General features: G+C 38.0%; 1 protein-coding gene and 1 pseudogene across 3 annotated transcripts in view; one reads left to right on the top strand and one right to left on the bottom strand.

The window, feature by feature from the left end:
- The window catches only part of FAF1 (Fas associated factor 1), a 497,629-nt gene that overhangs the window by 34,335 nt on the left and 435,681 nt on the right, over positions 1–27,613 (top strand). For all 3 annotated transcript variants that reach the window (NM_001046318.1, XM_059884654.1, XM_059884655.1), the window contains exon 2: positions 20,740–20,808. In NM_001046318.1, coding sequence (NP_001039783.1) covers positions 20,740–20,808 — 69 coding nt within the window. The remainder of the gene's footprint in view (positions 1–20,739; positions 20,809–27,613) is intronic.
- LOC107132348 (large ribosomal subunit protein eL34-like) lies at positions 616–1,149 on the bottom strand (annotated as a pseudogene).

Here is a 27,613-nt window from a genome sequence, read left to right on the forward strand (position 1 = left end):
ACAGTCCATGGGGTCACAAAGAGTCGGACACGACTGAGTGACTTCACTTCACTTTGATGCTCTAATTACAGTAGTTTTGGAAAAGCAGTTTTCCAGTGAGCTAAGTCTGAAGAATAACTGATGCTGGATGCTAGAAAGGAGCATTAGTTCACTCTCTTTATTATCATATACTTATTTAGGGGGAAATTTAGCTTAGAGTAAAAAATGATTTTTATTGGCCTAATTTTGTATACTTATTTATATGCCTGTGGCATCAAAAGCAACATTCCGTTTGGTGTAGTTGAAAGTAAATGGAGAAGATCTAACTTTTAAAAAAATTAATTAATTTTAATTTATTTTTGTCTGTGCTGGGTCTCCATTGCTGTGTGTCGTCTTTCTCTAATTTTGATGACTGGGGGTTACTCTCCAGTTATGGTTTGTGGGCTTCTCATTGTGGTAGCTTCTCTTGTTGCGGAGCATGGGCTCTACGGCTGGTGGGTTTCAGTAGTTGCAGCGTGTGGGCTCAGTAGTTGTGGCACACTGGAATCTTCCCAGAGCAGGGATTGAACCTGAGTCCCCTGCATTGGCAGGTAGACCCCTAACCACTGGACCACCAGGGAAGTCTGAAAAAAAGTTTCATTTTTTAAATTTCACTTTCTGACTCTGTACTTGTGCTTTTAATATTTCACACACTGGTTTTCTGCTCCTTGATAAGGAGAATGAACTTGATCCTGTCATGGACACATTTAGCACACATGGAACTACCATAGGCCTGGCTGATGTGTTTTTTTGTTTTTACACAACCTCCAAGAACTGTAGGTCTCACAGTGCAAACTCCTTGGAGTCTGCCTGGGCAGATTTTTGTTCTTTCCCAGAATTCTTAGTATAGAGGTAAACAATTACCAGGGAACCTCTGGACGTCCTGGTTTTGTTAGAGGCTGTATTGTAGGACAGCCTATGATGGTAAGTCAAACACTGGACTATCCTGAATGCATCTAGATACAGTCTCTGGAAGAGGAAAAAGAAGTGACAGTTTGCTCTTCTTGAGGAAATTGGGGAACAACCCAAGCCTTCCTGAGACTGTGCTACAGATACCCTTCCTTTTTTAATGTTAATACCTTGATGAAATTTGCAGGATTGTAGTGGAAGGTTCGGAGAAGGCAATGGCACCCCACTCCAGTACCCTTGCCTGGAAAATCCCATGGGCGGAGGAGCCTGGTAGGGTGCATGGGGTCATGAAGAGTCCGATACGACTGAGCGACTTCACTTTCATTTTTCACTTTCATGCATTGGAGAAGGAAAGGCAGCCCACTCCAGTGTTCTTGCCTGGAGAATCCCAGGGACGTGGGAGCCTGGTGGGCTGCCGTCTATGGGGTTGCGCAGAGTCGGACACGACTGAAGTGACTTAGCAGCAGCAGCAGCAGCAGCAGTGGAAAGGTTGAATGCTTTAGTTTTCTGGTTGTAGATTTAGATTTTAGTTCTGCCACCAAGTATTAACAGGTGAGCAACTGGATATGTGACTTGATCTCTTTAAGTTTTAAGTTTTCTCATCAGTGATACTTTATCTTGTAAGGATGATGACACAGTTATGAATTAATGTGTCTAAAATGCTTGAGCAGTGCATGAGAAATGTGTTTGTATAAAAATCATCCATTTATCCTTTTAACAAATATTAATAGAGTGGTCTACTTATGTGCCAGGCAGTTTGCTATGCATGAGGTTACAACACTGGGTAGCCTGTCCCTTCTGCAGTGGATCATCCCGACCGAAGAATCGAACCAGGGTCTCCTGCATTTCAGGCAGATTCTTTACCAATTGAGCCCTCCTATTTGTGTTAATCTTAAATAGTTGATAGCATATTGCATAAACTTTCTACAACTTTTTTTTCTTCACTCAAGGATATATTCTGAAGTCTCTTTTTTGTGATTTATACAATTTTTGTAATTATATAGTACTGCTAGAGTATTTTTTAAAATGTAAATCTCAGACAGTATTTTCTTCCAAACTAATACTATTGCTAAGCAACAAACCACCCTATAGCTTAGTATTTTAAAGCAACAATTACTTATTCTCATTCAGCCACTTGCTGTGAGTTGACTTCAAGGTATAGATCTAGTTGAACTTGGCTCCTTGCTGGGCTCAGATAGGTCCTGTACGTATTCATTTTAAGATCCTCTTGAGGGGACTGCAGATAACCCAGTGATTGTCTGGGTTAACATTTGTGATGTTGACATAGATGTAAGGGGACAGGCAGAAGCTTACGATAACTAAAGCCTTAGGCTCAGAATTATAATGCCATATCCAGTTACACTCCATTTATACAACCAAGTCATAGATATAAGCCCCAAAGTTATCTTCCTACTGTTGGTCTTCACTGGTCAACCTATCAGAAATTTCAGTCTATTATTAATGTTGCCTATTCCCCTTGCTTTAATACTCAGTTTATTAACTATCTTAAATATATGTATGTATTTAAACTATATTTCTTATTTATTGTCTATATCCTCCCTTTACAATGCATGTGTAATGAAAGCAGGGTTTTCTATATTTATTCACTGTATCCCCAGCCCTAAACCGGTGCCAAGAATGTAGCTGATCCTCAATAAATATTTTTTGAGTGAGTTAATGAAGGCATGGAGTGAGATAGGGTTCTATCTATAGATCGCTCAGTCGTGTCCAACTCTTTGCGACCCTGTGGACTGTAGCCCACCAGGCTCCTCTGTCCATGAGATTCTCCAGGCAAGAATACTGGAGTGGGTTGCCATTTCCTTCTCCAGGGGATCTTCCTGACCCAGGGATCGAACCCAGATCTCCTGCATTGCAGGCAGACGCTTTCCAATCATTCATTAAATTTTTCCCTAGTAGGTTTTCTTGTTGTTGTTGAGGTATACCTTTAGTAATACAGTTTGACAAATTTCAACAAAAGTATGCTCAAGAAACCATAGCTCCGATTAAGATAAAGAACATATCTGTCACCCTCAGAAGTTCTTTGATGTCTCTGACCCATCGGTTCACCTCCAGAAGCAATTATTGTCCTTATTTCTATCACCAGATAAGTGTTTTCTAGTTTTGAATATGTATATGGAATCATGTAGCATATACATTTTGTATTTGCTACTTGAACTCAGTATTTTCGAGATTTATCTGCATTGATGCATGTATCAAATTCATTCTTTTTTTTTTTTTTTTACTACTGAGTAGTATCGTCAGACATGACTTGAACAACAAGTATTATATTATATGATTTCCTCTTCTTTGGCTCTAAAATCACTGTGGATTGTGACTGCAGCCATGAAATTAAAAGACGATTGCTTCTTGGCAGGAAAGCTATGACAAACCTAGACAATGTGATAAAAAGCAAGGACATCACTTTTCCAACAAAGGTCCGTATAGTCAAGGCTATGGTCTTTCCAGTAGTCACATATAGTTGTGAGAGCTGGACCATAAAGAAGGCAGACACCGAATAATTGATGCTTTCTAATTGTGGTACTGGAGAAGACTCTTGAGAGTCCCTTGGACAGCAAGGAGATCAAACCAGTCAATCTTAAAAGAAATCAATCCTGAATACTCATTGGAAATACTGATGCTAAAGCGGAAGCTCCAGTACTTTGGCCATGTGATGCAAATAGCCAACTCATTGGAACAGACCCTGATGCTGGGAAAAATTGAAGGTAGAAGGAGAAGAGGGCGACAGAGGATGGATGATATGGCTGGGTGGCATCACTGATGCAATGGGCGTGAACTTGGGCAAACTCCAGGAGATGGTGAGGGACACAGAAGCCTAGTGTGCAGTCCATGGGGTCACAAAGAGTCGGACACAACTTGGTGACTGAACAACAACGAGTATTATATTATATAAATATTTCACATTTCATGTATCTGTTCACTTGTTAATGGATATTTGAGTTGTTAGTTACTTTTTGATTATCATGGATAAAACCGACCTAACATTCTTATGCAAATCTTTATATAAAGAGATACTGAAGAGCCTCTTGATGAAAGTGAAAGAGGAAGGTGAAAATACTGGCTTAAAACTCAACATTTAAAAAACTAAGATCATGACATTTGGTCCCATCACTTCATGGCAAACAGATGGGGAAACAATGGAAACAGTGAGAGACTTTATTTTCTTGGCCTCCAAAATCACTGCAGATAGTAACTGCAGCCATGAAATTAAAAGATGCTTGCTCCTTGGAAGAGAAGCTATGACCAACTTAGATAGCATACTAAAAAGCAGAGACATTACTTTGCTGACAAAGGTCCGTCTAGTCAAAGCTATGGTTTTCCCAGTAGTCATGTATGGATGTGAGAGTTGGACTATAAAGAAAGCTGAGCACCGAAGAATTGATGTTTTTGAACTGTGGTGTTGGAGAAGACTCTTGAGAGTCCCTTGGACTGCAAGGAGATCAAACCAGTCAATCCTAAAGGAAATCAGTCCTGAATAGTCATTGGAAGGACTGATGCTGAAGCTGAAGCTCCCAATACTGATGCAAAGAACTGACTCATTGGAAAAGACCCTCTTGGTGGGAAAGATTGAAGGCAGGAGGAGAAGGGGACAACAGAGGATGACATGGTTGGATGGCATCACCGACTCGATGAGCATGAGTTTAAGCAAGCTCCAGGAGTTGGTGATGGACAGGGAAGCCTGGTGTGCTGCAGGCAGAATAAGGACTCTGGAATTACTCCAGGGTTGGGAAAAATGTTTTAAATATTAAAGCAGTCTTCACAGACATAGAAAACAAATTTATGGTTACTAAAGGGGAAATGGGGTTGGAAGGAGGGATAAATTAGCAGATTGTCATTAACATATGTACACTACTCTATATAAAGTAGATAACCAACAAGAACCTAGTGTATAGCATAGGGAACTATACTGAATATTTTGTAATAACATCTAAAGGAGAAGAATCCAAAAAGGAATCTTATCTGGCTATCTGGATCCTTGTGCTGTACACCTGAAACTAACATGATACTATAAGTCAACTATTTGTTCTTGTTTAGTCACTAGGTCATTTCCCACTCTTTGCGACCCCATGGACTGCAGCATGCCAGGCTTTGCTGTCCATTACCATCTCCTGGAGTTTGCTCAAACTCATGTCCATTGAGTTGGTGATGCCATCAAACCATCTCATCCTCTGTCGCCCTCTTCTCCTGCCTTCACTGTTTCCCAGCATCAGGGTCTTTTCCAGTAAGTTGGCACTTTGCATCACATGGCCAAAGTATTGAAGCTTCTGCTTCAACACCAGTCCTTGCGATGAATATTCAGGACTGATTTCCTTTAGCCTTAACTGGTTTGATCTCCTTGAAGTCCAAGGGACTCTCAAAAATCTTCTCTGGCACCACAGAAGGCATCAGTTCTTCAGGGCTCAGCCTTCTTTATGGTCCAACTCACATCTGTCCATAACTACTGAAAAAACCATAGCTTTGACAGTATGGACTTTTGTCAGCAAAGTAATGTCTCTGCTTTTTAATACACTGTCTAGGTTTGTCATTGCTTTTCTTCCAGGGAGCAAGTGTCTTTTAATTTCATGGCTGCAGTCACTGTCCACAGTGATTTGGAGGCCAAGAAAATAAATTCTCTCACTGTTTCCATTGTTTCCCCATCTGTTTGCTATGAAGTGATGGGACTAGATGTCATGATCTTAGTTTTTTAAATGTTGAGTTTTGAGCCAGCTTTTTCACTCTCCTCTTAAACCTTCATCAGGAGGTTCTTTAGTTCCTCTTTGCTTTCTGCTGTAAGGGTGTTGTCATTTGCATATCTGAGGGTTATTGATATTTCTCCCAGCAGTCTTGATTCAGCTTGTGCTTCATCCAGCCTGGCATTTCCATGATGTACTCTGCATAAAAGTTAAATAAGCAGGGTGACAACATACAGCCTTGACTTAACTTCCTTTACAAATTTGAACCAGTCCATTCTTCCATGTCCTATTCTAACTGTTGCTTCTTGACCTGCACACATGTTTCTCAAGAGGCAGGTAAAGTGGTTTGGGATTCCCATCTCTTTTAAGAATTTTCCACGGTTTGTTGTGATCCACACAGTCAAAGGTTTTAGCATGGTCAGTGAAGCAGAAGTAGATGTTTTCTGGAATTACCTTGCTTTCTCTGTGATCCAGCAGATTTTCGCAGTTTGATCTCTGGTTCCTCTGCCTTTTCTAAATCCATTTTGTACATTGGAAGCTCATGGTTCACGTACTGTTGAAGCCTAGCTTGAAGGATTTTGAGCATTATCTTGCTAGCATGTGAAATGAGTGCAATTGTACGGTAGTTTGACCATTCTTTGTTGCTCATTGTTTAAATGTCATGTCTAAGAACTCATTACCAAATCTGAGGTCTTAAAGATATACCCTTTTATTTTTTTCAAAGAGTTTAATGTTTTGAGGTCTTATATATATGTTGTTAATCCATTTTGAGTCAATTGTTGTATATGGTGTAAAGTAGGGGTCCAGGTTCATTATTTTGCATGTGATATGAATATCTAGTTTTCTTAGCACTGTTGGTGGAATAGACTGTTCTTTCCCTATTGAACTGTTTTTGCACATTTTTGAAAAAGCAGTTGTTGATAGATGTATATGTTCAGTTTTGGACTCTCAGTTCTTTTTAATAGTAAGTTTTGAAATAACCAAGTGTGAGTCTTTCAAGTTTTTCTTTTCCCAAGATTATTATAACTCTTGTGGATTCCTTGCTGTTCTATATGAATCTGAGGATTGGGTTTTCCATTTCTACAAAAAAAGCTATTGGAATTTTGATAAGGATTGTATGGAATTTGTAGATTACTTTGGGTACTCTTAATGAAAGTAAATCTTGGAATCTGTGAACATTTGATGTTTTTTCACTTATTTAGGTCTTTTAAAATTTCTTTTAATCATATTTTGTAGTTTTCACTGTACCAATCTTTCACTTCCTTGGTTAAATTTATTCCTAGATATTTTATTCTTTTAGACCACATCATAAAGAGAATTATTTTTCTAAGAGCCTTTTCAGATTGTTCTTTGCTAGTGTATGTAGCAAATATAACCTAGTTTGGTGCATTGATCTTTTATCCTTTAACTTTGCTGAATTTATTAGCTCTAATGGTTGTTGGAGGTATGTATGTGTGTGTGTGTGTGAATTCCTTAGGATTTTGTATATGATCTTGTGATCTGGGAATATGGATAGTTTGCTTCTATTCCAGTTTTGATGTTTTTCATTTCTTTTTCTTGCCTAATTGATCTGCTAGAATTTTCTATATAATGTTGCATAGAAGTGGCAAAAGTGGGCATCCTATCTTGTTCTTGATCTTAGGGTAAATAAAAGCTTTTAGTCTTTCATAATTGAGTATGATTTAGTTCTGGGTTTTTCATAAGTGTCTTTTATCATGTTAAAGAAGTTCCTTTTTATTCATAGTCTATTTTTACCATGAAAGGTTGTTGGCTTTTCAGATTCTTTTTCTGCGTCATTTAAATGGATCATGTTATTTTGTTTTGTTTTTCCTTCAGCTTAAGAATGTGGTATAATGATTCCTCTTTGTTGAACCCCCTTGCAATCCTGTAATATTCCACTTGATCATGCCTTATACTCCTAATATGTAGTTTATTCCATATTGCTAGTATTATGCTGAGGGTTTTTTTCACCTTTATCTGTAATGTATATAGGTCTCTAGTTTTCTTTCCTTGTGCTCTGTTTGTCTGACTTTGTTATTAGGGTCATAGTGACCTCATAGACTGACTTATGAAGTGTTTCCTCTTCAGTTTTTTGGAAATGTTACAGAAGGATTTGTATTAATTCTCTTAATGATTGGTAGAATTTAATGGTGAGGCCATCTCATTCTTGTCTTTTCTTTGTTGGAAGCCTTTTGATTACCCTTTTGATTGCTGATACAATCTTTTTGCTTGTAAGTCAATTTGGATTTTCTATTTTTTTCTTGAGTCAGTTTTGGTAGTTTGTTTTTTAGGGATTTTTCCATTTCATCTGGGATACCTAATACATTTTCATATAATTGTTCATAACATTATTTTTATATTTTTATTTGCATAAGGTCAGTAGTGATATCCCTACTTTCACTTCTGACTTTAGTAATTTGAGTCTTCTTTCTCTTATTCTTCGTCTAGCTAGAAGTTTGTCAATTTTGTTAGTCTTTGTGAAGAAACAACTTTTGGTGTTGTTAATTTTATCTATTTTTTATTAATTTTATTCTGATTTTATTGTTTTCTTCCTTTTGCTGCCTTTGGGTTTAGTTAGTTCTTTTTCTGTTCCTTAAGGTATAAAATTAGATTATTGGCTTGAGATCTTTTGTTTTTTAAAATGAAGATGTTTATAGCTGTACATTCATTTTTAGTAGTGAAACAATCTTTTATATGACTTTAGTGTTTGAAAATTTATTGAAACTTGTTTTGTGGCTATGTATAATGTGTTATCCTAGAGAATATTCTGTATGCTCTAAAGAAAAATACATATTTCTGTTGTTTGGGAGTGGAGTATTCTGCAAATGTCTGTTATATCTAGTTGGCTTATAATATTTTTCAAGGTTTTTATTTCATTATTGGTCTTCTTTCTAGTTGTTCTGTACCACAGTGATGGTAGGGTATTAACATCTCCGACTATTATTGTATAACTGTTTCTCCCTTCAATTCTGTCAATTTTTTCTTAGTACACTTTGGAGGCTCTGTTATTATTATCTATATGTTTATTGTTTTTATATCTTCTGAGGGTTGTCCCTTTTATCAATATATAATACCTTTTTAACTATCCTATAATTTTTTAAAAATTTAAAGTCCATTTTATCTCATATTGGTACAGCCACCCAAGCTGTCTTTTGCATACCTTTCCGTCCTTTTACTTTCCACTTAGTTTTGTCTTTGAATCTTAGTCTCTTGTAGATCACCTTTAGTTGAGTCATGTCTTTTTATTCCTTCTGCTAATCTTTGCTTTTTAATTGGTGTGTTTAATCCTTTTATACTTAAAATAATAACTGATAAAGAAACATTTAATTGTGCCATTTTGCTGTTTTTTTAATGTGTTATCTGTCCCCACTCCCTGCCCTGTTCCTTCATTACTGCCTTTCGTGTTTGACTTTTTTATATTGTACTGATTTGATTCTTTTCTAATTTCCTTTTTGGTATATTTTGAAGTTTTTCTGTTTTGAATTAACACCAGCTTCAGCAGTATACAGCTATACTTCTATCTCTCTTCCTTTATGCTGTAATCACATGTTGTGCCTTTATATATTACGTGCCCATTAACATCAATTTATAGTTATTGTTTTGTGCATTTTTTGTTAAATCATACAGAAAAAAGAGGAGTTACAAATCAAAAGCACAATAATACTGGCTTTAATATTTACCTGTTTACCTGTGTTTTTATTTCTTTGTATAGCTTCCAGTGACTGTCTAGTGTCTTTTCATTTCCCACTTAGCGTTTCTTGAAGCATAGATCTAGTAGTGACAGTCTCCTTCAGCTTTTGTTTAGCTAGGAAAATATTACTGCCTCAGTTTTGAAGGACAGTTTTTTCCCTTTGGTTCACAGTTTTTGTTTTTCACTTTAAATATGTATCACACTGCCTCCTAATCTTTATATTTTCTGATGAGAAATTAGCTTCTAATCTTATTGAGGATTCCTTATACATGAAATACTTTTCTCTTGTTATTTTCAAGGTTCTTTTGGCTTTTGATAGCTTAATCATGGGCTTTCCTGGTGGCTCAATGGTAAAGAATCCACCAGCAGTGCAGAAGATGTGGGAGGGCATGGGTTTGATCCCTGGGTCAGGAGGATCCCCTGGAGGAGGAAGTGGCAACCCACTCCAGTGTTCTTGCTGGGAAAAGCCCATGGACAGAGGAGCCTGGCAGGCTACAGTCCATAGAGTCACAAAGAGTTGGATATGACTGAGTGACTAAGCATGCACAGCTTAATCATAATGTGTTTTGCTGTGGGTGTCTTTCATTTATCCTTCTTGGAGCATGTTGAACTTCATAAATATGTGGTTTCCTATATTTGGTCAAATTTAGGAAGTTTTCTAGGATGTTTTCAGCTATTATTTCATCAAATATTTTTCTCTTCTTTCTTTTCCTTCTGAGACTCCCTGTTCTGCATGTACTGGTACACTTATTGGGGTCCCATAATATCTCTTAGGCTCTGTTCATTTTTCTTTGTGTTTCTGAGACTGAATAAGTTTAGCTGGCTAGTCCTCAAGTTCTCTGATCTTTCTTGTGCCTGCCTAAAGTTGCTGTTAAAATCCTATAGCGTACTGTTGAGTTCTAGATTTCTTTGTTGTTGTTTTGTGAAATAATCTTTATCTCTTTATTGATAGTCTCCATTTGTTCACATGTCATCCTTCTGATTTTCATTAGTTCTTTTTTAATGTTTTTTATTGAGTTTTTTGAGCATATTTAAGACAGTGATTAAAAGTCTTTCTCTAGTAAGTCGGATTTCTGTTCTTTCCTCATAGATAGTTTCTATTTATTTCTCCTTTGAATTCTTGCCTGGAAAATCCCATGGATGGAGGAGCCCGGTAGGCTACAGCCCATGGGGTCACAAAGAGTCGGACACGACTGAGTGACTTCACTTCACTTCACTTCTGCTTTGAATGGACCATCCTTTTTGTTTACCTGCATGTGTCATAATTTTTTTTGATAAGTGGTATTTAAAATATCGTAGCTTGATAACTTGGGAAATAAGATTCTTCCCCATTACTCATGGCTTGTTTTTGTTGCTTTCTGTGGGTTGTAGTTTTCTGTTTGTTTAGTGACTTTTTGTAAACTATTTTTGTAATTTATTTGGTTATGAGTGGTTTCTGTCTTAATCTGCTAAGGCTACTGTAACAAAATACCGAATAACAGAAATTTATTTTTGCACAGTTGTGAAGGCTAGAACTCTGAGATCATGGTCCCGGCACAATTGAATTCTGATAACTCTCTTCATGGCACCCCACTCCAGTACTCTTGCCTGGAAAATCCCATTGACGGAGGAGGCTGGTAGGCTACAATCCATTGGGTCATGAAGAGTTGGACACGACTGAGCGACTTCACTTTCACTTTTCACTTTCATGCATTGGAGAAGGAAATGGCAACCCACTCCAGTGTTCTTGCCTGGAGAATCCCAGGGATGGCGGAGCCTGGTGGGCTGCTGTCTATGGGGTCTCACAAAGTTGGACACGACTGAAGCAACTTAGCAGCAGCAGCAGCAACTCTCTTCTGCCTTGCAGATGACCACCTTCTCACTTTCTTCTTGCATGGCCTTGAGAGACAGATGAGGGAACTAGAGCAAGCCCTCTTTGTCTAAGGGGCACTAATCCTATCATGAGGGCTCCACCTTTATGACCTAACATGATGGTGTGATCACTCACCTGGAGCCAGACATCCTGGTGTGCGAAGTCACATGGGCCTTAGGAAGCATCACTATGAACAGAGCTAGTGGAGGTGATGGAATTCCAGCTGAGCTATTTCAAATCCTAAAAGATGATGCTGTTCAAATGTTGCAATCAATATGCCAGCAAATTTGGAAAACTGAACAGTGGCCACAGGACTGGAAAAGGTCAGTTTTCATTCCATTCCCAAAGAAAGGCAATGAAAAAGAATGTTCAAACTATTGCACAATTACATTCATCTCACATAATAGCAAAGTAATGCTCAAAATTCTGCAAACTAGGCTTCAACAGTACATGAATGGAGAACTTCCAGATGTTCAAGCTGGATTTAGAAAAGGTGGAGGAACCAGAGATCAAATTGCCAACATCCAATGGATCATAGAAAAAGCAAGAGAATTCCGTAAAAAATCTGCTTCATTGAGTATGCTAAAGCCTTAGACTATGTGGATTACAACAAACTGAAATATTCTTGAAGAGATGGGAATACCAGACCACCTTACCTGCCTCCTGAGAAACCTGTATGCAGGTCAAGAAGCAACAGTTAGAACTAGACATGGAACAATGGACTGGTTCAGAATTGTCAAAGGAGTACGTCGAGGCTGTATATTGTTACCCTGCTTATTTAACTTGGTTGCAGAGTACATCATGCAAAATGCTGGGTTGGAAGAAGCACAAACTGAAATCAAGATTGCCGGGAGACACAGCAATAACCTCAGATATGCAGATGACACCACCCTTATGGCAGAAAGTGAAGAGGAACTAAAGAACCTCTTGATGAGTGTGAAAGAGGAGAGTGAGAAAGCTGGCTTGAAACTCAGCATTCAAAAAACTAGTATCATGGCATCTGATCTCATCACTTCATGGAAAATAGATGGGGAAACAATGGTAACATTGAGAGACTTATTTCTTGGGCTCCAAAATCACTGCAGATGGTGATTGTGGCCATGAAATTAAAAGGCGCTTGCTCCCTGGAAGAAAAACTATAACCAACCTAGGTTGCATATTAAAAAGCAGAGACATTACTTTACCAATGAAGGTCCTTTTTATCAAAGCTATGGATGTGAGAGTTGGGACCATAAAGTAGGCTGAGTGCTAAAGAATTGATGCCTTCTTACTGTGCTTTTGGGAAAGACTCTTGAGAGAAACTTGCAGAGAGATCAAACCAGTTAATTCTAAAGGAAATCAGTCCTGAGTATTCTTTGGAAGGCCTGATGCTCAAGCTGAAGTTCTAATACTTCGGCCACCTGGATGGGAAGAGCCGATTGTATAGAAAAGACCCTGATGCTGGGAAAGATTGAAGGCAGGAGGAGAAGGGGACGACAGAAGACGAGATGGTTGGCATCACCTACTCAATGGACATGAGTTTGAGCAAGCTTCAGAAGATGGTGAAGGACAGGGAAGTCTGGCGTGCGGCGGTCCGTGTGGTCTCAAAGAGTTGGACACGACTGAGCGACTGAAGAACAACAAAACCTAATTACCTTCCAAAGGCTCATCCCCATGCATCATCACACTAGCCCTTAGGACTTTAGCATATAAGTTTGAAAGGGGTTGGGAGGACATAAACATTATATGTGTAACAGTATCTGAAATCTCTTTTTCTTTAGCTGTGATCTGCTAGTGTTATGAGAGAGATTTCCTGAACACCTTGAATAACAAAGAAAATAAGAGGAAAGAGAAAAGGAAGAAAGGAAATTCTTTCCTAGTCTTTGCAGGCTGACTCTGTGTTGAGACATTCTAACACTCAGCTGGGCTGTATGAAACTCCATGTTAGCCTTTATTTCCTGTTCATGCTATGCCTAGAGATGAGCCAGTTGTTTTCTGTGAGTAGGTGTCTTACCTTGGACATGTGCATGTCCTTCTAAATTCCCCACATGTTTTTCAGTGCCCTAATTTCCCAAAGAAATTCACTTTGCAGCTTTTTCTCCAGATTTTAGACATGTCTTATTTCACTTAACTGTAATATTTTGTCCCAGAAGGCAGCGGATTTTAATTTTTTTTCTTTTTAAATATTTATTTTTATTTACTTATTTGACTCTGCTGGGTCTTAGTTGTGGCACGTGGGATCTTTAGTTGCACCATATAAAACTCTTAGTTGTGGCATAAGGGATCTGGTTCCCTGCCCAGAGATTGAACCATGGATCCTTATATTGGGAGCACAGAGTCTTAGCCCCTGGACCACCAGGGAAGTTCTGGTAGTGGATTTTTCATTTTCCTTAAATTCTTTTTCAAAGAATTGCCCCTTGATAGCTACTTTTCTGTCTAAAGAGATCCAGATTGATCAAAGGAGAGTGTCCTCAATCAGTCCTTGAGGTAGCCCCATACAGGTCACAATAGACAAACAAATTCTTTGAAAACAAAGTATACTCTGCTCCCTGTAGAACTAGGGTCAAGGGTCCAACCATTGGAATGTGGGCTAGGGCATTCAAGATTGTTATTGACCCAAGAATGAAGAAGGGGAAAATAAAAATGCCTTAAGGTTTTTATACTGTTTTTAAGTCACCTTTATTTTGTTTCAGTATTTGTTTGGTTGACATAAAGCTTTCACCACTTTCCAGAGTTTTGGCAAATTTGTCTCTGACAGTTTTTGCTCAATTGATGTAAGTTTCTGTGGATGGATGGGTTCTTAGAACTACCTCCTCAAAATTTTTTCTTTTTCTTTTTGAAGAAAAATAGTGTTGTCATTGAAGAGGTGTATTTTTGCTTGTGCTTTCTGGTAATTTCTGTGGTTAGACTTGCTCTCTACTCCTGTAGTTTTTCTTTCTACTTCCTGCTATGTAACTTCTGCCCTGTCTTAACTGTTTTTCAGTTTGGTTCAGTCGCTCAGTTGTGTCCAACTCTTTGCGACCTCATGGACTGCAGTATGCCAGGCCTCCCTGTCCATCATCAACTCCCGGAGTTTACTCAAACTCTTGTTCATTGAGTTGGTGATGCCCTCCAGCCATCTCATCCTCTGTGGTCCCCTTCTCTTCCCACCTTCAATCTTTCTCAGCATCAGGGTCTTTTCAAATGAGTCAGTTCTTTGCATCAGGTGGCCAAAGTATTGAAGTTTCAGCTTCAGCATCAGTCCTTCCAATGAACACCCAGGACTGATCTTTAGGATGGACTCGTTGGATCTCCTTGCAGTCCAAGGGACTCTCAAGAGTCTTCTCCAACACCACAGTTCAAAAGCATCCATTCTTTGGCACTCACCTTTCTTTAAAGTCTAATTCTCACATCCATACATGACCACAGGAAAAACCAAGCCTTGACTAGACGGACCCTTGTTGACAAAATAATGTCTCTGCTTTTTAATATGCTGTCTAGGTTGGTCATAACTTTTCTTCCAGGGAGTATGCGTCTTTTAATTTCATGACTGCAGTCACCGTCTGCAGTGATTTTGGAGCCCAGAAAAATAAAGTCTGCCACTGTTTTCACTGTTTCCCCATCTATTTCCCATGACGTGATGAGACTGGATGCCATGATGTTTTCTGAATGTTGAGCTTTAAGCCAACTTTTTTGTTCTCTTCTTTCACTTTCATCAAGAGGCTTTTTAGTTCCTCTTCACTTTCTGCCATAAGGGTGGTGTCATCTGCATATCTGAGGTTATTGATATTTCTCCTGGCAACCTTGATTCCAGCTTGTGCTTCATCCTGTCCAGCGTTTCTCATGATGTACTTTGCATATAAGTTAAATAAGCATGGTGACAATATACAGTCTTGACTTACTCCTTTTCCTATTTGGAACCGGTCTGTTGTTCCATGTCCAGTTCTAACTGTTACTTCCTGACCTGCATACAGATTTCTCAAGAGGTAGGTCAGGTGGTCTGGTATTCCCATCTCTTTCAGAATTTTCCACAGTTTGTGGTGATCCACACAGTCAGAGGCTTTGGCATAGTCAATAAAGCAGTAATAGATGTTTTTCTGGAACTCTCTTGCTTTTTCCATGATCCAGCAGATGTTGGCAATTTGATCTCTGGTTCCTCTGCCTTTTCTAAAACCAGCTTGAACATCTGGAAGTTTATGGTTCACATACTGCTGAAGCCTGGCTTGGAGAATTTAGAGCATTACTTTACTAGCGTGTGAGATGAGTGCAATTGTGCTGTAGTTTGAGCATTCTTTGGCATTGCCTTTCTTTGGGATTGGAATGAAAACTGACCTTTTCCAGTCCTGTGGCCACTGCTGAGTTTTCCAAATTTGCTGGCATATTGAGTGCAGCGCTTTCACAGCATCATCTTTTAGGAATTGAATTAGCTCAACTGGAATTCCATCACGTCCACTAGCTTTGTTCGTAGTGGTGCTTCCTAAGACCCACCTAACTTCACATTCCAGGATGTCGGGCTCTAGGTGAGTGATCACACCATTGTGATTATCTGGGTCTTTTTTGTACAGTTCTTCTGTGTATTCTTGCCACCTCTTCTTAATATCTTCTACTTCTGTTAGGTCCATACCATTTCTGTCCTTTATCGAGCCCATCTTTTCATGAAATGTTCTCTTGGTATCTCTAATTTTCTTGAAGAGATCTGTAGTCTTTCCCATTTTGTTGTTTTCCTCTATTTCGTTGCATTGATCGCTGAGGAAGGCTTTCTTATCTCTCCTTGCTATTCTTTGGAACTCTGCAGTCAAATGGGTATATCTTTCCTTTTCTCCTTTGCCTCTCACTTCTCTTCTTTTCATAGCTATTTGTAAGGCCTCCTCAGACAGCCATTTTGCTTTTTTGCATTTCTTTTCCCTGGGGATGGTCTTGATTTCTGTCTTCTGTACAATGTCATGAACCTCCCCATGGTTCATCAGGCACTCTGTCTATCAGATCTAGTCCCTTAAATCTATTTCTCACTTCCACTGTATGATCATAAGGGATTTGATTTAGGTCATACCTGAGTGATCTAGTGATTTTCCCTACTTTCTTCAATTTAAGTATGAATTTGACAATAAAAAGTTCATGATCTGAGCCAAAGTCCACTCCCAGTCTTGTTTTTAGTAGCTTTTATTAGTATTTGGATCCTTTGGATTATTCCTATCTCTTCATGTAGCTTAAAATGAAGATTCCATTTTTAAATGTCTTACTTGTTTTGCTTTTTTATGTTATTTAGGATTTAAGCTGTTCCTTTACCCTCCAGAATTCCCTCTTGATGTTTGTAGTCAGCATTCTCTTCCAAATTCCCCTCCCATCCAGGTTGCCACATAACTTTGAGCAAAGTTCCCTGTATTATACAGTAGGTTTTTGTTGGTTATTCATTTTAAATATAGCAGTGTGTATCTATTGATCCCACACTCTGTAACTATTCCTTCCCTCATCCTTCCCCCTGACAACTATAAGTTTGTTCTCATTAAGTCTGTGAGTCTCTTTCTGTTTTGTAAGTTTATTTGTATCATTTCTTTTTAGGTTCCACATGTAAAGGATGTCAGATGATATTTGTCCTCTGTCTGACTTATTTCATTCAGTATGACAATCTCTAGGTCCATCCATGTTGCTGCAAATGACATTGTTTCATTCTTTTTAATGGCTGAGTAAGAATTATATATATGTACCACATCTTTTTTAGCCATTCCCCTATTAGTGGACATTTAGGTTCCTTCTACGTCTTGGCTATTGTAATCAGTGCTGCAATGAACATTGGGGTGTATGTATCTTTTTGGATCATGTTTTTCTCTGGATATATGCCCAGGAATGGATTGCGGGGTCATATGATAGCTCTGTTTTTAGTTTTTAAGCAACCTCCATACTGTTCTCCATAGTGGCTGTACCAGTTTACATTCCCACCAACAGTATAAGAGGGTTCCCTTCTCTCCACACCCTCTCCAGCCTTTATTGTTTGTGAATTTTTTGATGATAGCCTTTCTGGCTGGTGTGACGTGATATCTCATCGTCACTTTGATTTGCATTTCTCTGATAATTAGTGATATTTGACATCTCATGTTCCTCTTGGCCGTCTCTGTTTCTTCTTTGGAGACATGTCTGTTTTGGTCTTCGTGAGTGGTAGTTCTTAATAAAGTCCATTTTATCAGTTTTTTTGATTGTACTTTTGCATTTGTATCTAAATGTCACAAAGATTTCCTTCTATGTTTTCTTCTAGAATAGCATTAGAAATAGAATGAATCATATATGTAATAAATTTCTTTAGTGTCCACATTAAGAAACAGAAAAAATAAAAGAAACAGGTAAAATAAATTTAAATGTGTTTTATTCAAGCCAATTATTTTTTATAATTTTTTATAATTTCGTTTATTTATTTAGGCTGTGCTGGGTCTTTTTTGTTGTGTGGGCTTTTCTCTAGTTATGGGGAGCAGAAGCTACTCTCTCATTGAGGTGCGTGAGCATCTCATTGCAGTGGCTTCTGTTGTGGGGCACAGGCTCTAGGGTGCATGGGCTTCAGTAGTTGCAGTTCCTAGGCTCTAGAGCACAGATTCAATAGTTGTGTTGTGTGGGCTTAGCTACTCTGCAGCATGTGGAATATTCTCCAACCAGGGATCTAACCCTGTCTTCTGTATTGGCAGGTGGACTCTTTACCACAGAGCCACCAGGGAAGCCTTTAAGCCAATATACTTTAAATGATTATTTCAACATTTGTTCATTTAGAAAAATTATTAATGAGATACTTCCCATTTTAATCTTTGTATTAAGTCCTTCACTGGTATGTATTTAACACATCTTAACTCAGTTGAACTACATTTCAAGGGCTCACCAGCCATATGTGTGTAGTATCCAACAGCACAAATTTAGAGGCTTTGTAGTTTGGGGTTTTACTTTATGTCTGTTATTTATTTATTTATTTAGATATGTATGTATTTGTTTATTTTCCACTGTATTTGTTACTAATATAAAAAAAGTTAAAATAATTCATTCTCAGTTCTCCAGTGGCTCTTATTCTTCCCTTTTGCCCATACAACTCCGACCTCTTTCCTTAGGGCCAGTTCAAAACTAAATCTGTTCACTGCCATTTGCATGGACATCAGCGAATGCCATGGATGTAGGGAAAGAAGGTTGGGAGTGGGCAACAGTACTGTCTGCGGCTAAGTCACTTCCGTTGTGTCCGACTCTGTGTGACCCCACAGATGGCAGCCCACCAGGCTCCCCTGTCCCTGGGATTCTCCAGGCAAGAACATTGGAGTGGGTTGCCATTTCCTTCTCCAATGCGTGAAAGTGAAGTTGCCCAGTCGTATCCGACCCTCAGCGACCCCATGGGTCGCAGCCTTCCAGGCAGCCTTCCAGGCTCCTCCGCCCATGGGGATTTTCCAGGCAAGAATGCTGGAGTGGGGTGCCAACAGTACTGTCTAGGTTCTACCCAAAGATGGGCCAGGGGGAGATTCACAGAATTCAAGCAAAAGGGCGGGTCACCTCACAGATATGTAATCTTAAGTAAAATGGGCTGAAGAGGACATAAAAGAAAGAGTGATTGAAAGTGAAGTCACTTAGTCGTGTCCGACTCTTCGCAACCTCATAGACTGTAGCCTACCAGGTTTTTCCGTCCATGGGATTTTCCAGGCAAGAATACTGGAGTAGGTTGCCATTTCCTTCTCCAGGAGATCTTCCCGACCCAGGGATTCTAACCTGGGTATCAAATGGGCCTACCCTGTGTCCTCTTCGACTTCCCTGATGGCTCAGATGGTAAAGCGTCTCCCGCATTGTAGGCAGGCACTTTACTGTCTGAGCCACCAGGGAAGTCAAAGAGGACACAGGGTTGGCCCATCTGATACTTAGAGGACATCTCTTGGGCCTATGTCAGACCCAAAGAAATTGGCACTGGAAAAATGGGGAGGACCAGAAAGGCAGTCTTGGGTAAAGTTTCATAATTTTTCCATGTTGGGAGGTGGGGAAAGTCTAGACAGTACAGTGGCCTCACTCAGTTGGGGAGAAAAGAGTACTATACTGTTGAAAGTGACAAAGATTATGTGAACACCAAGAAAGGCTATGAGGGGACGCACAGTTTCACAAAGTACACTGACCAGAGACCTTAGTAGTGGGGATCATGCTATTCGTGCAGAAGCAGTGAAACTTAAAAACAGGAGGTATAGCCTTTCAGGGAGTATGACTACCAGTCATTCAAGCTTGACCTGGGATTGGACCACCTGGTCGGTTTCACAGAGCAGCTGATACTATTGGGTGTAGGGGTTGTGACATATAAAGAACTTAAAAAACAAGCAGCTAGAAGAAGAGAACTGCTCTACGCCTCTCAGGAATTAAGGGCAACCCTGGAGGCTGGGTGGACAGATGAATAAGAAACAGCACCAAAGAAGTTTCCTGTTCAGCAGTCATTGGCTAGGGGGAGGAGGATCCAGGAGGCAGTTGAACAGAGCAAAGATGGGGTCCTGAAAACGAGTCTCTGGAGGCTCGATCAGAAGTATGTACACTGCACACCAGTGATGAAACACAACTTTGGACCCCAAATGGGGGAGGTGGCCATTGGGAGTGGGTGTCACTGATTGGTTGTTGGAACAGCCCCACACTAGCTATCACAGGACCACAGGGAAGTATATGGCTGGTAGGTTACAGAGGGCTGTGGGAAGGCACAGTCTCACAGAGGAAGTCCATTGATGCCTGGGTGGTAGAAGACAAAGAGTTCAGTCCCCATATGAACAGTGGACCTTTTTGGCAAAGCGTCAGCAGACAGGGCAGTTGAGTCATGTCTTTCATAACCTGGGGTCCATCCTTGGATAGGCAGGTATTCTAAGTAAGAGACCAGCTCGTGAGACTTGGAGGATTTCTCCGCTTTTTGTAAAAGCTTGCCTGGAGGGATCCCTGTGGCCTGGTCCAGGAAAAGGCAGTTCATCATTGGCCCCCTACCAGCTGTGACCACATGAGCCAGATCTGAGGCTTAACCCTTTTCCCTGCCCCAGGGAGGAGATGGGAGACTGAGCAATGGTGGAATCATCGTGAAGAGCTGACTTGGAGTCACCAGGGTTTTCATTGCCATGACAGGAGGGCCTCGAAGGTGAGGTAGTCTGATGGGACTTTCAGCCCTCTCCAGGCTCCTCCTGCTCTGGCAGTGAGGGCTGCTGCTGCTGCTGCTTTCCTTTCAGCATTGTGGTTCTGCAGTGGCAGTGGCTGCTAATATTTTGTCTGTTATTATTTTGAGTTAATTTTTGAATAAAGTGCAAAGTATGGATCAAAGTTCATTTTTTTAACACATGATTGTTCATCAGAAGCTGTTTAATAGAAGTTGTCCTGGGGCTGTAGAGATGTAGTGATCATCCTGGGCTCCAATCAGCATTTAAACATACTTTATTACTTTATTGTCTTTTACTTCAGTGTAATGTTAAGTTATATTGTAATGAACAATTTTCAGACCATCTGTGTAAAATGCTTAGAAGTGTTAGGCATTTAATGTCTTGGCTTTGTTCACATACCTGTTCAAACTTAAATTGCACATTATGCTGTTTGTTTCTTTCAATGCTAATTAACCTTCATTCCCCAAATTCTATCTAAAATTCTTACTTTGTTTTCAGGCATGTACTGGCATTGAAAACATTGATGAAGCTATTACACTGCTTGAACAAAATAATTGGGACTTAGTGGTAAGTGCTTTTTCTTTTTTACAGCTTTATTGAGATATACTTGAGAAACAACATTGTGTAGGTATAAAGTGTACAGTGTGATGATTTGATGTACATATATATTGCAAACTGGTTACTATAGTAAGGTTAGTTAACACATTGCTCTTTTAGCAACTTTCAACTATATAATACAGTATTGTTAACTATAGTTACCATGCTGTACAGTGGACCCCCAGAACTTATTCGTGTTAAAACTGGAAGTTTATAACCTTTTGACCACCTTTACCCATTCTCCACCCACACCTAGCAACTGTCACTTTATTCTGTTTTTATGATTTGGTTTTCTTTGTAGATTACACATATCAGTGAAATCATGCAGTATTTGTCTTTCACTGTCTGACTTACTTCAAGTGCTTTTTTCTTTATCTGGGCTTCTCTGGTGGCTAGGATGGCAAAGAATCTGCCTGCAATGCAGGAAACGGGGGTTCGATTCCTGGGTCAGGAAGATCCCCTGGAGTAGGAAGTGGCAACCCACTCCAATATTCTTGCCTGGAGAATTCCTTGGACAGAGGAGCCTGGTGCGCTGTAGTCCATAGAGTTGGAAAGAGTTGAATACAACTGAGCAACTAACTCTATCTTGACAATGAAATTTTATCAATTCTGGAATGTCTTTAGCATTACTTACAGGTGGTTTAGCATATCATACATGGTCCATCTATAATTGTAATCTGAATGAGGACAATCTGAATGTCATATATTTAATATGAAGTTCATATTTAGTTCAGTATTAAACTGCTAAATTATTATGAAATCTTAGGTAATTTCAATTATCTTTAAACTTCTCTTACTGTATATTAAGCTTCATTTCCCCTGTAGTATTGTGGTAGAGATGTTTGGAAGGAGAGGGAAGTCAGACTTGTTGAATGTCTGAATAAGTCTACTTGATGTTTCTCCACTTGGGGTGGAGGTAGGGGGCCTCACTGATGATTACTTTTTTCTAAAGCTATTAAAGAAGTGGCATTGTGCTGTGGCTTTCCTTATGAACTTCAGGCAGTTTATTATAGAAATGGTTTAGTTTTTTGTTTTTTTTTTTGGAGAGGGGTTGGGCAGTAACTCAGAAGGCAAGGCCCAGCGTAGCACTGCACATTGACAAAATTGTATTTTATTTATAATTGCAAAGCAAACTAAAAATAAATTGTACAGTAGTATAGGAACAGTGTTGGTCGTGTTGGGATGACACATATCTCTCAATGCCTTTGAAATCCTAAAGAAGTCTAAATTAGAATTTTGAAGAAATGTTAATTTTCAAAAGTCAAAACTGAAAGTAATAATAGAGGTGAGATTAGATACGTAGGTATGTTCAAGTCCATACATAGATTTATATAATCAACTTAATTATCTATGTGTTTTGTGTAGATTTACCACTATTAATTTATAAAGGATAAATTAATAATCACATTTAATTCCATCATTTAGAGATAGTTATTGTTTAACTTTTTTGTGTATGTTATTCTAGAATGTTTTATTTTAATTTTATGATTTAAATTTTTTTTTTAAATGCAAATTAGAGTTTTCTACTTCTACTGTTTTGTAGTCTGAGTTTTTCACTGAATGGGCTATCATGAATGTCTTTCTGTTTGAGTAAATGTAACCATTCATCATTCTCTCTAATGTTTAATGTTTGGCTGGTGCTTTATGGTATGGTTATAGCAGAGTAATTTGACCAATCAGTCTTATGCTGTTAGATAGAATTTCTGTGATATTTTGGAATTATATATGTTATAGGATATTCTTTTACATTCATCCTTGTGTATTTAACCTACTGTTTTCCTGGAAGACAGTGAATAAATTCAATTAATAATTTGAATATCTGGGTCAAATTATGTACATATTTTTAGGCTTTTGGATAATTATAGTTATACTACCTTCCAGATTGGTTGTGCTAATTTAAATTTCTACTGACTTACATACATTTTTAGGATTGCCTGTTTCATTATCTTATTTTTTCATGTTTTAGCACTTGTCAAAGTTTATAAATATTCTTATGGCCTGACTTCAAAACCATGCTTTCACCACTGTGATTCTGTTAACAAAGCATGATAGAGGTGACATATTCCTGGTTTCTATGTGGTGGAAGGGGGAAAGGACAGTAGCTTATTTGAAATAATATCACCAGGTTTCTTGTCTTGAAACTTCTTTTGCAATAGCAAGAACATTGCTTTATTTAGTATGTATATTTTTAGAGTATCTCTTAGAGAGGCTGATGCAAATTACTGGTTAAGGTTAAAAATCTCACCAAGCCACGCATGCATGGTACTGGAGTAAAGGGAGGTTGTATATTGGGACTAATGGACTCCAGGTCTTTGAGGTAAGAATTTCCATTTTGGGGGAATGGCTATAAGTTCTTTCCTTGTCTGCTTCATATTGGTCTGTTTCATTAGTTTTGAAGGTTAAATTCTTACTGAATCTGGATTTTTTCTCAACCCAATAATCTAGAATATTGTAAGAGGAGAATTTTCCCAGGTAGTTAAATAATTGAATGGTACAGGTATTCTCCATCTGTGAGTTAAAATTTGGAAAAATATTAAAATAGCATTTGGGCTAAAAACACTGATGCTATCTTTCTGCAGAAATGCAATCTCATTCTTTGTTGTGCCCAAACATCCTTTGTTGGGCTATCTTTCACAGTTTTAAACTGGCTTTTTTTTTTGAAATATTTGTCTTAGCTGGCTGTTCTTTGCACATAATCCACTTGTATTCACAGTAAACGATTGCTATGCTGTGTAACTATCTTACTCGTAAGTTCTCATTTACTTTGTTTTTATGTAGAACTTACTTTACATTGTGGTTTTTAAAAAACAAAGCAAGTATTTTGAATAATCCATTACTAGTTCAAACTTTCTTTAGGATGATGAAACTTTTTATGTGGTGTTTTATATATTTTGTCTGTGCATTATATTTTGTGTTTTTAAATTATGATTATCACTGCTTTGTATTTTATGGGCCTTGTGGAAGAGTTTGCATAGTTTAAGTTTTTAACTAAGGACATGTTTGAATTTCAGATTTGCTAAATGTATCAGTAAGACATCTCCAGTGTTTTTGTGCATATTTTACTAGAGATGTGGAAAGGAATGTAAGTTAGGCATCATGGTCTGGAATTGTAATGAAATTTAAAAAGTCCAGTAACAGAAAACTCATTCTGTTGGTGCTGAATGCTTACAGTTTACCCAGATTTATGCTCGATACAATGGAAGCTTAAAAACATGTTAACACTATATGGTGTCTGAAGTGTACTGAGAAATTGATAAAACAGGTGGTCTTTTATACATGCATATTATACTCAGAAATGGGTATAACTTCCTGAAAAAGTAATGATTGCAAATATTGTTGCCATTTGATAGATTTAGACATACAAATAAAAAGGAACTTTATATGAAAGCCCAGTCCTAGCAACTTTAATTATTAGTCACTTTCTCTGATCCTGTACATTATTTTCATTATATAGCTATCCACAGAACAGTGCTTCCAAACCCAATGTTTTAAGTGGCCTACAATTGACTGCTTATTTGGGGGGGCAACTGCAAGTTGGCTTATATATGCTAAATTCTTAAAACAAAATAACATCAACTTTAATAATATTGGTAAGCATCTTGAGATACTGATCTACTTGATGTGAATCCTGTAGTATTACTCCCCGTATTTCTGTCTACCTCAGACTTAGATTTTTCACATTGTCTTGCATTTTTAGTTGAGATTAATGTCATTGCAGTGATTCCTTCTTTGCAGAAAAGTATTTTCAATGTACATCCAGAAAGCTGAATACCTAAAGAAGAATTATTAGCAATGAATTAGAATCTTTTACCAAAGGATTGCCTTCTTACATGGAAGCGTGCTGCATGATCACTATATATTATAAATTATAAATCTGGGCTCCACTATTGACCCACTGCTCATATTCTGTTTTCAGTATAGAAGATTTTGGGCCAATGGAGAGTAGTAGTCAGTGCAGCTTGTGCTTATTTTGAGTAATCAAAATATGAGGCAGCTAACTATCATGGTAAACCCATTGCATTCATCTTGAATCAAGGGCCCTGACTTTCAAACTTCTTGTTACAATTTTATTCAGTGTGGCCTAGGCCAAGTTACTTCTCTCTGAATGTCATATAAAATTAAGGAATTTGGACTAGTTTATACTCAAGATCTCTGAAACATTAAATACTTATGAAGAGTATTTATGTCTTAATTTCTAATAATATTCTATAAAAACAGTCAATTATGAATTATAGTACAAGTAAATATTTTAGTGGAACTTTGTAAGTTTGAAACACTTGTGTGTTTTATTTTGATTAATCCTTTTAACAGCTTTTTGACATAAATAATGGATAAGATGCTGTGCTAGTTGTTTCATGGAAGGTCTGTACATATGAAACTCCTTCAGTAAATTAATATTTCCACTGAGCTCTAGGAGATCCAGGGGAAGCTATTTGATGTATACTTAATAAACTAATGCTAAGTGAAATAAAGTACAAGTAAACATTAACCTAGCCATACTTCATTTTAAGTACTCCATGCTCTTTGGAAATAATTTTTGAACTTTGCACTCAGTTTCTGCTCTAATTTGCTGCCTGTGCTGACATAGCTGCTTTGTTGAAGAAAGGCTCTATTCAGAGTGCTTGTATTTATCTTTAACTACGTGTCCCAACTTACGGCAAAAGTGAAACAAATCAGCGTGTCCAATTTTGGATCATTACTTAATTTCTAGTCTTCAAAAATAATTTTGTATTAATAGAAGTTTATAGTAAAGACAGTAAATCTAAAGAGTCAAACCCAAGGAAAATTATGCACATAATCTGTCTCATTTTGAGATTCATTGAGGTGCTTTGAGACATTTCCATTCCACCAATTTTCACTTTTGAAGAAATGTGTTTTAATAATTATCCTGAAATGCGATTGAACAATTTCTTCTTCTGCGTTACTCAAGATGTGGCTTAGAGTTCCTCGAATGTGCATTGCTTTGCTACTTTATACAGTGTTATGAACACCTGCAGTTTTATGAATGAACTAGTCTAACCAGTGACATAATGAGTCTCTGTCATCGTCAGAAGCAGCCAAGCATTGAGTGCTGGGCTTCATCAATGGCCATTAGACACTGGCTTATATTTGCACAGATCTTTGCTGTGACAGAAGAGATTTTACTGTGAAGGAGTACCTCGTCATATCAGTTTCTCCTCCTTTGCTGTAGCCTTCTTTGTTTCCCTTGTTTTATGGGACTATAAGCCCTTTAAAATTCTACAAAAGTTTTCAGTTTCTCACTTTGTGATTTGACCATCATCCACCCACCTCTACCTTCTCTTCTTTTATTGAGGGTCGGCTTTGTGCTAGCTATCATGTCAAGTGATTTACGTACATTATTTCATTTAATCTTCCCAGCAGGTAGATATTATCTTTAAGGGGGGTAGGTAGATATTATCTTTATTTTATAGATGAGAAACTGAGGCCCAGTGCTTTAAGTAAATTGTTCATGCTCACTCAGCTAATAAGGGGTAAAACTGTGGTTTTGAACTCGAGTTTCCCCTTTAAAATTTTAATAGCTTTAATATTGTAGTTTTAAGGTTACTAGATTTTCTGTAGTGTGTTAATCTTTTCTGAACTATACTTTTCTTTCTGTCACTCACAGCTTATTTCATGTTGTCAAATGAAAGAGCTTTTGCTATAGTTACATAATGGTAATTTAAATATGTTTATGCTCTGATTTCAAATAGGTTCTAATATTCTGGAGGAAAGGAATTATGTTTCTTATTAATTTTGTTTTAGCACATGGTAGTTGCTTACTAAAATATTTGACTGATATTATTGGTGATGGACAGGGAGGCCTGGCATGCTGCGATTCATGGGGTCGCAAAGAGTCGGACACAACTGAGCGACGATCTGATCTGATTGTTAATATACTTATTTTTAAGTCTATTTTCCATTTCCATTATTTGGATATTGGAAAAGTCTTTGCTATTCAGACTTGTGATTCTTATTGCTGTCAGTCTTCCTTATCTGGCAAACATAAGATTTGAGGAAAGAGGGAGGCCCAGTTACATAAGGTATAGATTGGACTGATTTCATTATCTCACGAATAAAATTTAGATGATTTCTACCTATTGTGGCTTTTTGAGAAATATTATTCACAAATAAATCCTTTTCTTTGCAAGTTTTTTTCTTGGCATCTCAAAAATAATTTTTTCTCTCCTATTTATTTCTGGTTGTACCATTCTACTGTAAAGGAAGCTCTAATGAAACCTATTTGAAGTTTTTCACAGTTCTGCCTCTCAGGAGAAAACTAAGTGTGATAAAAGATCACTTCTAATTAATGTATAATTAAGTGGGTATGAAAGAATTGTTTTCTGTCTTTCAAAGGAAAACTTGAGTTTTTACAAACATGAAATTCTCAGTTTACAAAACTTACAGTTAATGGTTCACGTTATTAAATCAAAACTGTTTGAGGTCCATGTTTTACCCCAGACTGCAACTTAGCTTTCTGCTTATTTCTTATTGGCTTTTGCTTCATATGTTACTTTTCCTTTGAATGTAATCTAGTTCTAGAACTACTCTATTACATAAGCCAGATATCTCCTGTTTTATAAAACCCATGATAGATAAAAGTTCAGAGGGTTTAAGACTTGGTGAGAATGCAATATGTTAATCACCCAGCAGGAAATGATATGCCCATTGTTAAGTGCAATTTGGAAATGTGGCTTAATATTTATTGATTTCTAGTATTACTTATCTAACCTATGATTTAGAGCACAGGTGTAGAAGAAAGCTGAGTGCCGAAGAA

Source organism: Bos taurus, chromosome 3 (assembly GCF_002263795.3).
Source record: "Bos taurus isolate L1 Dominette 01449 registration number 42190680 breed Hereford chromosome 3, ARS-UCD2.0, whole genome shotgun sequence".
In the NCBI taxonomy this organism is placed as follows: Eukaryota; Metazoa; Chordata; class Mammalia; order Artiodactyla; family Bovidae; genus Bos; species Bos taurus.